Source organism: Anomaloglossus baeobatrachus, unplaced genomic scaffold, assembly GCF_048569485.1.
Source record: "Anomaloglossus baeobatrachus isolate aAnoBae1 unplaced genomic scaffold, aAnoBae1.hap1 Scaffold_393, whole genome shotgun sequence".
Lineage (NCBI taxonomy): Eukaryota > Metazoa > Chordata > Amphibia > Anura > Aromobatidae > Anomaloglossus > Anomaloglossus baeobatrachus.
Window position 1 is genome coordinate 183,395 of NW_027443269.1, and position 18,474 is coordinate 201,868.

The window sequence follows — 18,474 nt, forward strand, 5'->3', positions numbered from 1 at the left end:
GTGATTTTTTTGATGTCTAACAAGGTGTGATTTCCGGATAAAACATTTCCCACATTCTGAACATGAAAGCTGCTTCTTCCCAGTGTGATTTTTTTGATGGTAAACAAGACCTGGTTTCCTAGTAAAACATTTACCACATTCTGAGCATGAAAACATCTTCTCCCCTGTGTGAGATCTTTGATGCCTAACAAGATCTGATTTCTGAATAAAACATTTCCCACATCCTGAACATGAAAATGGCTTCTCCCCTGTATGAGATCTTTGATGCACAACAAGTTTTGATTTCTGAATAAAACATTTCCCACATTCGGAACATGAAAATGGCTTCTCCCCTGTATGAGATCTTTGATGGTTAACAAGATGTGATTTCCTGGTAAAACGTTTCCCACAATTTGAACATACAAATGGTTTCTCCCTTGTAGAAGCCGTTTCTTGTTCCACATCCCTTCTGTAACTTTTATTTTGCTTAAAATTCTGTGCTACATTGGAATTTTGGACTTGTTTGAAAAGATCAGAAAGCTCTATCATCTGAGGAAGGACTGGAAGTATATCTGGGATACCAGCATGCTCTTCATATGTATCATGTGTAATACTTTCATCATCTATTATAAATTCTGAAGATATTAGATTTCCATCTGAACTCCCAATACAGTCATCTGCTAAAAATAAACACAATGTTACTAGTTTTTAATGATATTATCTTGAAAGTACATTTATTTTTTTATACCATAACATCAGAAATTAAATTAGGGAAAAAATCATTCTGAATCTGTTTTCCAGTTTTGAGATCTAAGAGATACATTTTCGTTAATTCAGACCTCCTATTCCTGTCTCCAGGATATCTCTCCAGTAGCACCAGTTCTCTGGAATGTGCTACAGTAAATAATCTGACTGATTGTCACAATGTGACTGCAGAATAACGAAGGACAGTCGGCTCATATACTGTTCCTCACGCTAGGAGACCCTAAGCGGTCCCTAATCTCTGGATTACCCCTGAAGGTGGAGATGCCCTTGTACTGTACCTCACTATTCTCCTGACTAGATCTAATCTGTGATTTCCCAGGGAAGGAATGTGAAGGAGTATGATGGAAATAAAGATTAAGACAGACGGGAAAACTAAAACTTAGGCACGCTGCAAACTCACAGAAACAAACAGTGAGAGACTAAGGAGAAAAGCAAGAGCAGGAAGGCAGTAACAAAAGGACATCAAGGGTTAACACCACAACAGTTCACAGCAATAATGTACAACAGCCACCCGTTAGTCTGTATCATAACACCTCACCAGACCAGTATAGGTAAACTATAGCTGGCATTAATGGAATAGTCCAACCAGCATATACAGAAGGGGAACAAATGATACTGGCTTCCTGCAGCATGTGATCAAAGACACTAACTATCAGCCCAGCAGAGAATAAAGCCTGCTTTACATGGTACGATCGATTGTGCGATTTCACAATCGATCGTACCCGCCCCCGTCCTTTCTGCGTCACGGGCAAATCGCTGCCCGTGTCGCACAAAGTCAGTAACCCCCGTCACACATACTTACCTCTCGTGCGACCTCGCTGTGGGCGGCGAACGTCCACTTCCTGAAGTGGGAGGGACGTTCGGCGTCACAGCGACGTCACATGGCCGCCGGCCAATAGAAGCGGAGGGGCGGAGATGAGCAGGATGTAAACATCCCGCCCACCTCCTTCCTTCCACATAGAGCCGGCGGCGGCCGCGGGAGGCAGGTGAGCTGGTCATCGTTCCCGTGGTGTCACACGGAGCGGCGTGTGCTACCACGGAAACGATGATCAACCAAATAAAACGATATTATGGAACCTAACGAGCAGTACCCGACTCACGATTTGTGAGCGATACTGCGTCGCTAGGAGGTGTCACACAGGCCGGCATCGCCAGCGATGCCGGATGTGCGTCACAAAAACCGTGACCCCGACGATCTATCGCACGATAGATTGTCTGGTGTAAAGCAGCCTTAACTCTTGCTAGCCTGCCTGTCTGTGGTTTGATGCCTGTGTCTCCCTGCTCTGCTCACGGACATCAGAGAAGTTAGCAGGCAGAGTGTAGTTTCCACAGATCCTGACACCGCCTTGACAGTTAAATAACCTGCAAACATCTCTGTGACATTGGTCCACAACATAGACAAGTTCAAAGAGATTTTTTTCGAAGACGAAAATAAAATAGTTAAGGACAAATGCTGGAAATTTAACGAAGATGTCCGGGACTATGACGTTGATGGTCTATCCTTAAGGCCCTGTTACACACAGAGATATATCTTTGGCAGATCTGTGGTTGTAGTGAAATCATGGACATATTGTTCCATTTGTACACAGCCACAAACCTGGCACTGATTGTCCACAATTTCACTGCAACCACGGATCTGCCGCAGATTTATCTGTGTGTGTGACAGGGCCTTTAGGCTTTGTAACCAAAGCAGGTAGCAGTGTCTTGCTATCTGTGCAGATAAACATTTGGGCTCCAATTCATCAAGACCAGCTATGTACACTGAAAAATGACATCAGGGACGGGAGTGAGATTTAGGGAATGCCGCAGTTTGATACGAATTAGAGAAGAGGTGGCATCACACCCTTGTTCTGGCCAAGCTTTGCCAATTTTGGTAAAGCTGGTTAAAACTGGCGTGACCACACACACACACACACACACACCAGCCTGTCTCCTCTTCTGCTTTAGACTCCTGCAAATGAGACCTTTGGTCGTGATGTCAGAAAGGTCTTTAAGCAGTCCTTTAATTGGCATATAAACACTGGGGCCCCAAAGAGAATGGGAGCCCTGTGAAATTGCCCAGTTTGCTCTAACTCTACCCTAATGCCAGTTCTGCATGCCAGCCTGTCTTCTGTTCTGTTCTTTTAGACTCCTGAAGTTAAAAGACCTTTGGTTACATCATGTCACATGACTTTGAAGTCATCAAGTTCAGTTCTTAAACAATTAACCTTAGAATACAACTGATGAGGAACCTAAGAGAGTGGGGTTCTTAAGAATATGCGCAGTTTGACTCCTACCAACGCTGGCCCTGACTGTAACTAGGGCTTAATTTTGGAGTAGGTCTTATTTACTGGGAAACACAGTAATCATGAACCCTCTGCAGGTCTTTGAGTTCCCTTCATAATGACATAGAGAAGACACTAGAAACAAACAGCAGAAGAGGCAGAAGGAAAGAAAATACAGCTGAAAAAAACCCCACAGCAAAACACCTAAAAATGTAAACACAACATTAGTGCAGAAAGTACATGAGTAGATATCTCTTACTGGATAGAGCTGGAGGAAACACATCCTGAGGAACATCGGGAGCTTCTTGTTTACAGTCCTGTGGGAGAAGAGGACGGGGACATCTCTCTGGTGTTGTCCTCTTACTGGATAGAACTGGAGGAGACACATACAGGGACTGAATTCATTCCTTACATACAGATAATTATAGGCCGTGTGTATTTAGTCCTGTCTATTACCTGGTGATGTGAGGGGCTGGGGACTCTCCATCATGACGTCCTTGTACAGATCTTTGTGTCCTTCTAAATACTCCCACTCCTCCATGGAGAAATAGACTGTGACGTCCTGACACCTTATAGGAACCTGACACATACAATGATACCGTCACCCCCCGATCCCTTCATAGCGTTACTGTATAATGTCCCAGCATTCCCAGCAGTGTCACCTCTCCAGTCAGCAGCTCAATCATCTTGTAGGTGAGTTCTAGGATCTTCTGGTCATTGATGTCCTCATGTATCGGGAGGTGAGGTGGAGGCCCCGTGATTGGGCTCCGGGGTCTTCCCCATCCCTCAGACACAGGGGCCTGACAGCGCTCACTAGAGGTCTTCTTCACTACTGTGTAATCCTGGTTATGGAGAGACACAGTAATAAATCTCACTCCAGACATTTCCAGAGTCCTCACCTCTCCAGTTCTGTCCATCTGTTATTCCCATAGATAAGAATGATGTAATGTGACGTCATCAGAATCTCTCACCTCTCCAGTAAGCCGGAAGAGGATCTCTAGGGTGAGGTGTAATATCCTCTCCGCCATCTTGTCCCTGTCCATATCCATCCTGGATAGGAAGGTTTCTTTAACAGAATAAAATCACTGAGAGGATCCGATATTATAAGGACCTGAATGGAAAGGAGATGAGCCGATATGTAAAATTAATGGAGATAATAATGGAGGGAAGATATTATTTGGGTAGGAAAAAATGTTTATCATGAAATGTGCTATGTAAATAATACAACTGTAAAAGTAACAAATTATCTTTATGATAAAAAACACAATCCTTCACACGGCAATGTGAGCGGAAAAATAAAAGAGTAATTGTTCACATAATAAGAGTAGGAAAATATGAAAGAGCAAAAATAAAAAAATTCCCAGTTTATCGGTTAACAGGGCAATGGAATTAGGATTCGCTGTTTTCTTGTTTCTAACAGAAGAAGAGGGGCACACATGTGGCGCCCTGGACAAGCCAGGGGCCACAGGTAACAACACACACACACCCCCACCCCCAGCAGTTCACAGCAGACATCCCCAAAGTGACCTGCTTTCTGCCTCGGGCTCAGACTGACACACCAGGTGGGCGGAGTCAGGAGATGGAGGCGCCCACCCAGGAGTTAGCTGGCCTGAGGCAGGAAACAAGCCCAGTCAAGTTCAGGCAGAGGAAGAGAGAAGGACTGCTGAGAGGCAGACATAGCCAGGGGCCTAGGTTGGAGCCTAGGGCCTCGTACAGAGAGTCCGGCAGACGGTAGTGGCCGTCTGCAGGGAGCCGGGGAGACAGCTGGTGGAACCGTAGGTAGCCGGGGCTGGGCGGTGGCCCACCGGTACCGAGCCGGGGAGCCAGCTGGAAGCCGGAGTGCAGGAGGAGCGTGCACGGAGGTGGAAGAAAGGACTTACACCACCAAACTGGGTCAGGGGAGAAACAACAACTGCAGCCGTCTGTGGGTACCCGTCCATCCAGCCGAGTGTTTTACTAAAAACTGTGTCCTGATTTCTGGCTGAGTGAGTACCACCGTGCCATGCGGCACCGCGCTGCCCCTGCGCCTCTGCACCTCCACAGGCCCCATACCCGCCTGTCCACCATCCCAACCCCATCACTGGGCCCCGGGACCACCAATCCCCTACCCACGGAGGGGCAAATCAACAACTGGCTGCTCCATACCACCACTCCCGGGATCCCCAGCCAGAGCAGCGGTGGTGTCCACATAATCACCACAAGCGTGGGTGGCATCACGGACAATAAACAATCCCCACAACCAATCCCCTTTCACTCACGGGCGAGGAGCGCCGCTCAAGTCCCCGGGATCCGGCCCATCGCTCGAGCCACCGAGCAGCAGCAGGCCGCAGCAGCAGCGGCATCCGGACCCGAGCAGTGGGAGAGCGCGGCGTCCCCTCCTCCGCCCGCGACACACACATGTCATACGGATCTGTGCACTCGCTAACGCGCAATTTACCACCCATTTCTTGTATGAAGGCAGCAAAATAGTGAAAATTAACCCAATTACAAAATGTGTCCACATTATATTTCACTCCTAAACTAGAAAAATTATGTAAATAAAAAAGTTTAGATATTCTAAACTGGTTTTGGAGCTCGTAGACTTTACACGTCCGGGCCATTGGACGCCTACTCTACAATGTCAATACATAGCAGTGCATCTATACACAAACATGTAGCAACAGAGAGGAAATCCGTCCATCTCTACATAAGGCAGAGACGGTTTATTACTGCCTCTGCCTTCTCTGTCACTGTATACACAGCTCTGCGGTGCAATACAGTGGGAACAGCGAGGGACCTGACAGCGACACAAATCTCTGTGTGAGAGCCCATCCACCATCGGTACTTACCAATTGTAATTGTTTGGGGTCTAGTAAGTGTGATTTTTTTTTTGGGGGGGACGTCTGCTTCCTTTTGAGGGTGTCCGCTATCTTTTGGGGGCGTCTGCTTTCTTTGATGACGAGTCCTGCTATATTCTTAAACGTTTTAGCTGCTTGGACACTTCCCTATGGAACTTTAACTAGGGATTATTTTTTTTTTTGGAGTAGGGCTTATATTTTTAGTCTAGTCAAAAAAGCCCTAAATATCCTACTAAGGCTTATTTTCAGGGTTTCAAGGAACCAGGGTAGTAAGAGCTGACGGTGCCTTCTCCCTCATACACTGAGGATATGGTCACTGTGGAGTCATTATATCAGCCCCAGTTGCAAGGGAAGGAAGATGAAAATAAAAATGCTTAAATACGAACTAACCCCCCCGCCCCCCAATGTGTGAAATATAGGAAAATACCACTGTCAATCCAAATCTGTTATTAGCCCCGACCAGATAAAAACTGCCATACAAAATAAGAAGTGTTACAAAATAGGTAAGAAATATTTACATGTTGTTCTAAACATAATATAACAGTGTCCGGCTTTCAGTCATAGGGATGGCCCCGATGAGGTTTTAGTCATTGCTCAGTATACAGTGATCAGTGGTTGTATCTGCGCTCTCGGCACTGACTGACAGCAGGTTCTAATGCTGAGCGGCTGTCAGTCACTGCGGGGGGCAGGGTATATATGTGGTAATAACAGACATTTCCTTTATTTTCCCTCCAGTATCGCTCAACATTAGAAATAAAAAACTTGATACTGAAGTTGGTTTCTTATTGGTCCAGTTTCTTATTTGGGGCTGAGGTTAGTTTCTTAATTGGATTTGTTTTTTTCTTGGGTTTTTTTTTTTTTAAACATGGGGGCTTTATTTTCTTTTATTTCAAATATAGGATTTTTTGGGTGTCTGTGTTTATTTACTTTCACTTACAGATTACTGATGAGTGTGTCTCATAGACTTCTGCCATCACTAATCTAGGGCTCAGTGGCAGCTGTGGGCTGCCATTAACTCCTTATTACCCTGATTTCCACCACACCAGGGCAATGGGAAGAGCCGCGTCCAGCGAAAGAATTGGAGCATCTTATGGATGTGCCACTCCTGGGGCGGCTGTGGGCTGCTATTGTTAGGATAGAAAGGGCCAAATAATTATGGCCCTTCCCACCCTAATAATATCAGCCCTCAGTTGTCTGCTGTACCTTGGCTGGTTTTAGAAAACTGGGGGGACCCCACGTCTTTTTTAAATTATTTGATTTATTTAAAAAAAATAAATAAGCGTGGGATCCCCTCTATTTTTGATAACCAGCCAAGGTACAGCAGACAGCTAAGGGTGCAGCCCACAGCTGCTGCTGTTCCTGTGCTGGATATGAAAAATGGGGGGACCCCAATTTGTTTTTTACCACCAAAATATTAAAAAACAGCTATCCAAGCGAGCTATCCCTCTATCGAGCTATTCTGTTATTTCTTTCAATCTATTATATATGTTCTAATTTGTTCTATCTATTCTATTAATTATCCTATCCCTATCATATTTTACATCTCCTTTAAAAAACACATTAACAAAAATGCAACAAAAACGCAGCAGAATCGCAGCATCATTACAAGCGTTTTATTACATTTCCAGGCTCTCTGGGAAAAGTTGCAGTTTTGGTTGCAGTTTGTGTGCTGAAAAAACTGCAGCGTGCGCATAGAGAATTACATGACTTTGGGGGACCGATATCACCCCAACATTATATAGTGATGTCTCACATCAAAGTCTGGTCACCCAAGCAGGGCCCAAATGGGTTCTGGGCATCAGAACTGGCATCAAACAGGGCAAAATAGGCAATTCACCCAGATTTTAATAAGTAACTGGTGTTTTTAAAGTTCACGTCACTTTGTTGATAAAAACCTGTAAAAAAAAACCTGAGGGCTGCTGATAAGTTTTTGGCTTTGTGATCTTTTTTTGTTTCTATGGTAACGAATGTTACAACACATGAAAACCTTATGTGTCTACAGTGATGGCCAAAAGTATTGGCACCCCTGCAATTCTGTCAGAGAATACTCCGTTTCTTCCTGAAAATGATTGCAATCACAAATTCTTTGGTATTATTATCTTCATTTAATTTGTCTTCAATGAAAAAAAATTAAAAAAAATTGTTATAAAGCCAAATTGGATATAATTACACACCAAATATAAAAAAGGGGTGGACAAAAGTATTGGCAGTGTTTGAAAATTCATGTGATGCTTCTCTAATTTGTGTAATTAACAGCACCTGTAACTTACCTGTGGCACCTAACAGGTGTTGGCAATAACTAAATCACACTTGCAGCCAGTTGACATGGATTAAAGTTGACTCAACCTCTGTCCTGTGTCCTTGTGTGCACCACATTGAGCATGGAGAAAAGAAAGAAGACCAAAGAACTGTCTGAGGACTTGAGAATCCAAATTGTGAGGAAGCATGAGCAATCTCAAGGCTACAAGTCCATCTCCGAAGACCTGAACGTTCCTGTGTCTACGGTGCGCAGTGTTATCAAGAAGTGTAAAGCCCATGGCACTGTGGCTAACCTCCCTAGATGTAGAAGGAAAAGAAAAATTGACGAGAGATTTCAACGCAAGATTGTGCGGATGGTGGATAAAGAACCTCAACTAATATCTAAACAAGTTCAAGCTGCCCTGCAGTCCGAGGGTACCACAGTGTCAACCCGTACTATCCGTCGGCGTCTGAATGAAAAGGGACTGTATGGTAGGATACCCAGGAAGACCCCACTTCTTACCCCGAGACATAAAAAAACCAGGCTGGAGTTTGCCAAAACTTACCTGAGAAAGCCTAAAACATTTTGGAAGAATGTTCTCTGGTCAGATGAGACAAAAGTAGAGCTTTTTGGGAAAAGCCATCAACATAGAGTTTACAGGGGAAAAAAAGAGGCATTCAAAGAAAAGAACACGGTCCCTACAGTCAAACATGGCGGAGGTTCCCTGATGTTTTGGGGTTGCTTTGCTGCCTCTGGCACTGGACTGCTTGACCGTGTGCATGGCATTATGAAGTCTGAAGACTACCAACAAATTTTGCAGCATAATGTAGGGCCCAGTGTGAGAAAGCTGGGTCTCCCTCAGAGGTCATGGGTCTTCCAGCAGGACAATGACCCAAAACACACTTCAAAAAGCAGTAGAAAATGGTTTGAGAGAAAGCACTGGAGACTACTAAAGTGGCCAGCAATGAGTCCAGACCTGAACCCCATAGAACACCTGTGGAGAGGGGGGCGTGGCCTGCATGCTGATGGCCACAGCTGCTTGAAAGGAGAGCTCTGTGCTGAAGCAGGATAAACAGGCTCTTATCAGCTCACAGATAACAGGATTACCAGCTACAGGAGGTGTGAGTAACCCCAGCCCCCAGGGAAGCCTAGAGGGAGACCTAAAAACACTGGCACTCCAGCCAAACTGACAGACTTCTACCCCCGGGATAGGGATCTCTGCTCACCAAGCAAGATGGCTCTGGCTTCCCACTCAGCTTCTTCCCACTCCTCACAAGGAGATACAGGCTGCTTGAGAGGCAGCACAGGCATTCCTCTGACAGAGGAAACAATGCAATCTCTGCTGAAAACGGGCTTCCCTGCAGGCTGATCTCAGAGAAATAGTAAGAGAGCTGAAGGAAGAGATCAGGTCTCTGGGTGATCGCACAGAGCATGTAGAAACTAAAATGGCTGAACTTGCAACTTCACATAACAATCTGATAGATGCTAACACAGCTTTGGAAAAGGAGGTGGAGGCACTAAAACTTAAAATCAGTGATATAGAGGACAGATCCCGAAGAAATAACCTAAAAATCAGAGGGATTCCCTCATCAGTAGCAGATAAAGACCTCCAGGAATACTTCCACAAGTTTCTGCAGCTTATACTCCCTGAATGGGACACCAGAGACCTGATAGTGGACAGGATTCGTAGAGTCCCTAAATCCAAAGGCATAGATCCAGCTCTGCCTAAGGATGTCCTGGCTAGACTTCATTTCTATAAAACAAAAGAAGCTGTGCTGCACACACTGAGGGGGAGTCCAGCCCTGCCAGACACTTTCATGGGACTAAAAATCTTCCCAGATCTTTCTGTTGCAACTCTTAATAAAAGAAGAGAAATTGCCCACCTTTCTAAACTCCTTAGAGATCAAGACATCAAGTACAAGTGGGGTTTTCCGGTGAAGATGATAATTTTCAAAGATGGAGGCACTCACATATGTCATACTCCTTCTCAGCTGGGCAAATTGCTGGATGACTGGGGAATAGCCCACCCACCAAACCCTGGTGGGCGGGAGAATCAAAGAGGCTCTCCAGACAGGATTAACCCTGAATGGTGAGTAGCTTAGCTGGGACTCCTTCCTGCTTATGGCACCTGCTGTCCCTGCTCCTGTGACACGGGATGTCACGTAGCCCCCCTGATGTTCTCGCCTATGGCGAGTGGTTATACACCGGGCACTCTACTCGGGGCAAACCGGTGTTGTTGGAATTTTTTTGTTTTTGTTCCTCTTCTCACAAATGTTCCTTAATTTTTTTTGGAAATTTCTCTCAATTCCTTGCTGGTCTAGCCCCTCTCATCCCTGATGGCGTTCCTAGGAATTCAACCCCTCCTGCGGCTCCAATATGAGAATTAAGATATTGTCTATTAATGTGAACAGACTCAACTCCCCAGCAAAAAGGTCAATGATGTGGAGAGAGGTGAAGGCATCTAACTGTGATATAGCGTGCATTCAGGAGACCCACCTTCTTTCCACAGATAATAAACGGCTACTTCATCCAAGGTTCCAACACACCTTTTTTGCTAATGACTCAAAAAAAAGAGGAGGAGTGGCCATTTTAATAAAGAACTCAGTGGCGTTTAAATTGATAAATGTCAGTTATGGAGCGGATGGAAGATATATTATTCTGTCTTGTTATATCAACAGCATCCCTTATACCTTGGCAACGGTCTACTCCCCAAATTCATCACAATTGACCTTTGCTAGGAAATTTTTCCAAGCCTTCAAAGATACTGCCACAGGGGCGGAAATCATCTGTGGAGACTTTAATATACCTGTTATACGCTCCATGGATTGCTCCAACATCAACATCCCACATGCTAAGGAACTTAATCATCTCATCAATGAATTCCATTTTCATGACATCTGGAGATATTTGCACGCATCAGAAAGAGACTATACATTCTTCTCTTCTAGGCATCGCTCATACAGTAGAATTGATTTCTTTTTGGTCGACAGCATATCTGTGAGTAATTGTGTGGCAGCTGATATTGGTTTAATTACTTGGACAGATCATGCGCTGATCTCTTTGTCTGTTCAGGGTAGCTTTAATGTTCAAAATTCCCCTAGGTGGAGACTGAATACCAGTTTGCTTGGTAGTCATAAGGTACTTGATGAAGTAGAGTCAGTGTTAACAGAATATTTCAAACTTAATAATAATGGGGAAATTTCTGACGAGACCCTGTGGGCTGCTCATAAAGCAGTAGTCAGGGGGCAGCTCATAAAAATAGCCTCCATCCAAAAACGGCAAAAAGACGCAGATATTAAATATATATTAACCCGTATTCATCACCTTGAATCCCTGAATAAAGCCAAAGCAACCCCTAACTTGACTAAAGAAATTGTAACCCATAGATTCCAACTAAGATCCCTACTCCTGCAAAAATACAAACATAATCTTAAAAAAAGTAGATCAACATTTTATGCTATGGGGGATTGAGCGGGGGCCTTATTGGCAAGAAGGTCGAAAAAATGTAAGATTCAACCTAAAATAGAATTCCTCAGGGACCCAAACGGAACAATCACTAGACACCCCATTGAAATAGCAGAAGCATTTGCGAAATACTATGAGGCCCTGTATAATATAAAATATGATTCCAACACATCACATCCAACTCAAGTGGATATATAGGGTTTCCTAGACACCCTGGATCTTCCCCGGGTCTCAGATGAGCAATTAGAGGAACTTAATCTTCCCTTTACTACACATGAAATCCTAGGTGCCATCAAAATGACTAAGTCTAACTCTGCCCCGGGCCCCAAATGGTCTGCCATACGAATATTACAAACAATTTATATCCACTCTGTCCCCCTTTATGTTAAAAACCTTCAATTTTTGGCAAAATAAAGGGTCAATTTCCCCAGACAACTTAGAAGCGATTATTATCGCACTACCCAAGCCAGGGAAACCTGCAGACACCCCGGGTAATTTTAGGCCCATTTCACTCCTAAATTGTGATTTTGGTTGGGATTGACAAAATTTGGGTTCTTGGGGAAAATCAAGTCATCCATTCTAGCTCTCTACTCTCACCCAAATGCGTCAGTGTTGGCATCGGGGTTTCTGTCATCTAAATTTCAAATAAGTAATGGCACTCGCCATGGGTGTCCATTGTCTCCCGCTATTTTTGCATTAGTGGTAGAACCTCTGGCAGAAGCTATACAAAAAAACATTTCTGGTATAAGAGTCGGGGAATTTAAACATAAACTTGGTTTATACGCAGACGATGTGATAATTTCCTGTTCTAACCCTGTAGTTTCGATTCCAGCAGTGGTGAACACATTATCGAACTTTTCTAAAGTGTCGTATTATAAGCTTAATGCGGCAAAGTCTTTGATATTGACGTTTAATGTACCGGTGGAAGCCAGGAGTGCGCTGGAGGGGGCCTTTCAATTCACATGGTGCAACAGGGGGATACCTTATTTGGGTATTAAGCTGACTCCATCGCAGATGTTGATTAAAGAAAATTTGGAACCTTTGATCCAAAATTTAGAAAAGGAATTGGGAAGGTATGAAAAAGTATCGTTGTCCTGGATGGCCAGGATACAGTCCTTTAAATTGTTTTTCTTACCCAAAATATTGTATGTGCTCAGATGCCTTCCCATCAAAATTTCTCACAAAACCCTGATGAAACTTCAATGGTTGACTAACAAATTTGTATGGGGTAATAAAAGGGCTAGGGTCGCAGGTAAAGTGTTATACCCCCCATATGACTTAGGGGGATTGGGCACCCCAAACATAACGGCATATTATAAAACGTTACTAATTGAATCACTAAAGGAATGGTGGCGTCCAGGTAATTCACATAGATGGGCTCAGATTGAAAATTTCCTGTCTCGCCAGGGCTCGGTGAGAAGAATGATAAAAGCAGAATATTTGAGCTGTTCACAGTTTTCCCCGTGTGTTCCTACCATGTCAGCCTCCCTGGAGGTCTGGCGAAATGACTTGATTCATAAGATTCAGATTCCTCTTTCAGAGATTTCCCTCAAGTTGTTGGAATCTCAAATCCCCTTTTTGAATCTGGCCAGGTGGGAGGGATCGGGCATTACAGTGCTGGCGGATCTATACTTTGATTTGGTTCTTAACCCCTTTAATGAAATAGTACGGGAAGACCCCTCTTTAAAGGGCTGTTTCTATCAACACATCCAAATTAGTCATTTTCTGGCCTCTAAATTTCCTCCAAAGTTGAATCCTCTGTTACCTACAACAAAGGCTTTGGTATTTAAAAAGATAATTAAATCCAAAGGTATCTCCTCGACATACAAATGGCTCAATAACCCCCCCGAAGAGCAAAAATCTCCTTATATGAATAAATGGGACGTGGAGTTGAGTGTCTCTACCTCTCCTTCAAACTGGCACTCGGCATCAGCAAATATCTAAAAATACTCCAAGTGTATAAATCATCTGCAGCAACTGAAAAAAGTACACCTGGAATAGTATCGGTCCCCAGCCAACTTAGCACAGTTCCTCCCAAATTATTCGCCACATTCTTGGAAGGGCTGCCTCCAAAGGGGTACTCTTGGTCACTGCTGATGGGCTTGTCCCAAGGTTTTCTCGTTCTGGTGTTTGGCCTGATGGGTGAGCTGACAGGCAATCCTATTAATCCGAATCCAGGTCTGCAGTGCTAAACGTGGGTATAGAGGAGTTCTCTTGGGAATCCAGGGGTTTATTAGTTCACATTCTAGTTGCTGCCAGATATTGCATAAGTAGCTATTGGAAATCCCCAAAGACACCTACATTAGTTGAACTATATAACCGAATTAATCTCCAATGCCAATACGAGTTCTGTCTGGCTCACTCCATCCGCGCCAAAAACAAAATACTACAGATTTGGGACACATGGCTAAACTTTGTATATGCTTCCCCTGTCAGGCATCTGTTTCCAGGGCAAACTGATAATAAAAAGTGGGTCAAATAAGGTCAAAGAGAGTGTGACGCAGGGAGTTCACCCGTACCACATGTCAATATTCAAGGTGTTTATATCTCTGTTGTTGTTACTGCACGGGCTACCCCGGAATGCCATCTAATCCCCCTCCTCCCCCTCCCTGGTTGCCTCTTCGCAACCATCCATGGTTCTCCCCCTCCCCCCACCTCTCTCTTTCCTCCCCTTTCTTACTCCCTAGTTCTGGTTGTTTGGAACCCTCGTTTTGAGGATTAAAGAGTAAATTGGTAGGTTGACGCTATACATATTGGGTATTGATTAACCTAAAAAAGTTGCAACATGCATCAGACATGATTGTTGGTGGTTTGATAGGAAATATGAATCATAATCAAAGGTTATACTACCACGTGTTACAGCGTTATTCCCTTTGTGTATTATTGCCAATGATACCTGAATTTCTTCTTTTTGTAATGTAACTTCCTACATAAAAATTGATTGGATAAAAAAAAAAAAAAGAAGGAAATGTGAGATCTATTTCAAAGAAGGAAGGAAATTTCAATATCACTTCTATAGGAAAGAGAAACTTAACGGTATCCCCAGTACAATTCAATTTATCACAGATTAATGATTTCCCTTGGGATATGTGGACAAGTGAAATAAAGAAAGATAAGGGTTTGTTAGATTTATTAACAAAACAATTAGAGGAAGCAGAAATTATATTCCGGCATGAACAAGGTAAACTGGATGAACTTGTCTATGTTGTGGACCAATGTCACAGAGATGTTTGCAAATTATTTAACTGTCAAGGCGGTGTCAGGATCTGTGGAAACTACAGCCTGCTAACTTCTCTGATGTTTGTTTCTGTGAGTTTGCAGCGTGCCTAAGTTTTAGTTTTCCCGTCTGTCTTAATCTTTATTTCCATCATACTCCTTCATATTCCTTCCCTGGGAAATCACAGATTAGATCTAGTCAGGAGAATAGTGAGGTACAGTACAATGGCATCTCCACCTTCAGGGGTAATCCAGAGATTAGGGACAGCTTAGGGTCTCCTACCGTGAGGAACAGTATATGAGCCCACTGTCCTTCGTTATTCTGCAGTCACATTGTGACAATCAGTCAGATTATTTACTGTAGCACATTCCAGAGAACTGGTGCTACTGGAGAGATATCCTGGAGACAGGAATAGGAGGTCTGAATTAACGAAAATGTATCTCTTAGATCTCAAAATTGGAAAACAGATTCATAATGATTTTTTCCCTAATTTAATTTCTGATGTTATGGTATAAAAAAAATAAATGTACTTTCAAGATAATATCATTAAAAACTAGTAACATTGTGTTTATTTTTAGCAGATGACTGTATTGGGAGTTCAGATGGAAATCTAATATCTTCAGAATTTAAAACAGATGATGAAAGTATTACACATGATACATATGAAGAGCATGCTGGTATCCCAGATATACTTCCAGTCCTTCCTCAGATGATAGAGCTTTCCGATCTTTTCAAACAAGTCCAAAATCCCGATGTAGCACAGAATTTTAAGCAAAATAAAAGTTACAGAAGGGATGTGGAACAAGAAACGGCTTCTACAAGGGAGAAACCATTTTTATGTTCAAATTGTGGGAAATGTTTTACCAGGAAATCACATCTTGTTAACGATCAAAGATCTCATACAGGGGAGAAGCCATTTTCATGTTCCGAATGTGGGAAATGTTTTATTCAGAAATCAAAACTTGTTGTGCATCAAAGATCTCATACAGGGGAGAAGCCATTTTCATGTTCAGAATGTGGGAAATGTTTTATTCAGAAATCAGATCTTGTTAGACATCAAAGATCTCACACAGGGGAGAAGATGTTTTCATGCTCAGAATGTGGTAAATGTTTTACTAGGAAACCAGGTCTTGTTTACCATCAAAAAAATCACACAGGGAAGAAGCAGCTTTCATGTTCAGAATGTGGGAAATGTTTTAACCGGAAATCACACCTTGTTAGACATCACAAAAATCACAAAGGGGAGAAGTCATTTTCATGTTCAGAGTGTGGGAAATGTTTTATTCGGCAATCAGATCTTGTTGTGCATCAAAGATCTCACACAGGGAAGAAGCCATTTTCATGTTCAAAGTGTGAGAAATGTTTTAGTCGGAGATCAGATCTTGTTTGGCATCAAAGATCTCACACAGGGGAGAAGCCATTTTCATGTTCAGAGTGTGGGAAATGTTTTATTCAGAAATCAAAACTTGTTGTGCATCAAAGATCTCATACGGGGGAGAAGCCATTTTCATGTTCAGAATGTGGGAAATATTTTATTCAGAAATCAGATCTTGTTAGGCATCAAAGATCTCACACAGGGGAGAAGATGTTTTCATGCTCAGAGTGTGGGAAATGTTTTACTAGGAAACCAGGTCTTGTTTACCATCAAAAAAATCACACAAAATAAATCGTTTTTATGTTCTGAATGTGGAAAATGTAATTCTCAGAAATCAGATCATGTTAAACATGTGAAGAAGCCGCACAAGAAAGGAACTTGCAGCAGTCATTATTGTTTTCAGAATTTGGCAAATGTTTTTTATCCTTAATCAGGGCCTGTTGTCAGATGAGTCACACGGGAGAAGCCATCATGATGTACCATAATTCAAAGGGTTTTATCAAAAAATCGGCTACAATTGCTCAAGTAAGAATTGGTGAGGGAAAGAAACATTTTCTTTCTTTTTAAACTTATCGTATTTTTGGACCATAAGACAAGCCTAGGTTTTGAAGGAGGAAAATAGGGAAAAAAATTGAAGCAAAACATGTGGTCATGCCGCACTGATAGGTGGGATTTGCTGCTGACACTGTTACGGGGGGTGCCATCCTCCAATTTCTAGCGCAATGATGACTTTCCCTTTAAATAGTGCTTATCACAAATCTGTGGCTGCCTTTTTTATTTACTAATACAGTGGAGAGCCGCAGATTAGTGAATTTTCTAAATATGATCCAGTACCAAAACTTTTGGAATTGTCCCTAATGTCCCCCGAAGGAACTTCCAGGTTGTGAGATCCCACAACCCTCAGCAGTGTGAGCTCTACGAACCCAGAGAGAGCCTTTAGGAACATTTGTAAAATGTTTTGATACTGGATTATATTTAGATAATTAACTAATCTCAGATTGCCCATTGCTTTATTTTCTAAAAAGCGCAGCCCCAGATTGGAGATAGGAACTCTTAAATATATCACATTGTATATAATTGCATTTCCAAACTTGTTGTTTTGTTAATAAATGCTTGTAAAACATATATTCTTCATGCCTATCTTTATCTATTGTTTAGATGTGATGATTTTGCCTCATCTCTGGAGTATATATTTCACACAAAAATAGTGAGGGGTTGTCACATAGGTGTCACGGTCGGCTGACAATCCATTGACAACACGAGTTGTCTGTTTCTGCAGCAGCGGACTCTATGACCGTGGGAACCTGTCAGGTTTTTCCTCTGTTCCCAGCTTCTGACTTTCTTTATAAACCTCACCCTGGGATGCTTTGGGTGTGGTTTATAGTTGTTCCTGGCTGTGGTCTGCAGTGATTGTCTCCTCTTGTATTTCCAGATATTTCTGTGGTAGCTGCTCCTAAGAAAAGTATAAAAGTGAAATAAAATAATAATTTTATAGTATTCTATGCCACTTCAAGTTATTCAAAAAGGATATAGATAGGGTAAAATAGGGTAAAGACCAAAAGGAAATGTAAAGACCACGTGGGCCCGCTCATTTCATATGCATGCCCATCCTCCCGCCCATCTCTCAGCGCTGAAGCCGTCACTGACAGGTGGGCGGGGTGATGGGCGGGGGGTGCGCGCATAATTAACAGCCGGCTGTGATCACCCCTGGCAACTACAGCCTGGAGTGATCATGTGCGGCTGTATTCACTGCCCCCCGCGCATCATCAGCACGGGGAGCAGTGAATAAGTATATAGCATACTCACCGGACACTTCCGTGCAGCACCGCGATCTCCTCCAGTCTGCCGGTCAGCTGATCTGTGTAGAAAGCAGTGAGCACAGCGATGACGTCATCGCTGTGCGCCGCTAGTCACGCAGGTCAGCTGACTGGCAGACTGGAGGAGATCGCGTGCTGCACAGAAGTGACCGGCGATGGCTCCACGCTGGCAAGCGGTGCTGCTGCCGACACAGACAGGGGGAGGAGTGATGCTGCATGGAGCGAGGAAAGGTGAGTATAAACGTTTATTGTCTTTTGTGTGATACAGGATACATGCCTTATAGGAGCATGGGGTAATATAGCAGCACGGGGCCATATAGGAGCACGAGGCCATATAGGAGCACGGCGCCATATAGGAGCACGGGGTAATATAGCAGGATAAGGGTATATTGCAGCATGGGGCCATATAGCAGGATGGCAGTATATAGCAGGATGGGGGTATATAGCAGGATGAGGGCATATTCCAGGATGAGGGTATATAGCAGGATGGGGGTATATACCAGGATGGCAGTATAT

General features: G+C 43.4%; 1 protein-coding gene across 1 annotated transcript in view; it reads right to left on the bottom strand.

The window, feature by feature from the left end:
• The window catches only part of LOC142276144 (uncharacterized), a 165,015-nt gene that overhangs the window by 85,498 nt on the left and 61,043 nt on the right, over positions 1–18,474 (bottom strand). The window contains 6 exon segments of the mRNA XM_075332600.1: positions 111–479; positions 992–1,139; positions 3,296–3,381; positions 3,465–3,588; positions 3,671–3,850; positions 3,980–4,058. Of these exon segments, the coding sequence (XP_075188715.1) occupies positions 111–479; positions 992–1,139; positions 3,296–3,381; positions 3,465–3,588; positions 3,671–3,850; positions 3,980–4,058 (986 nt within the window).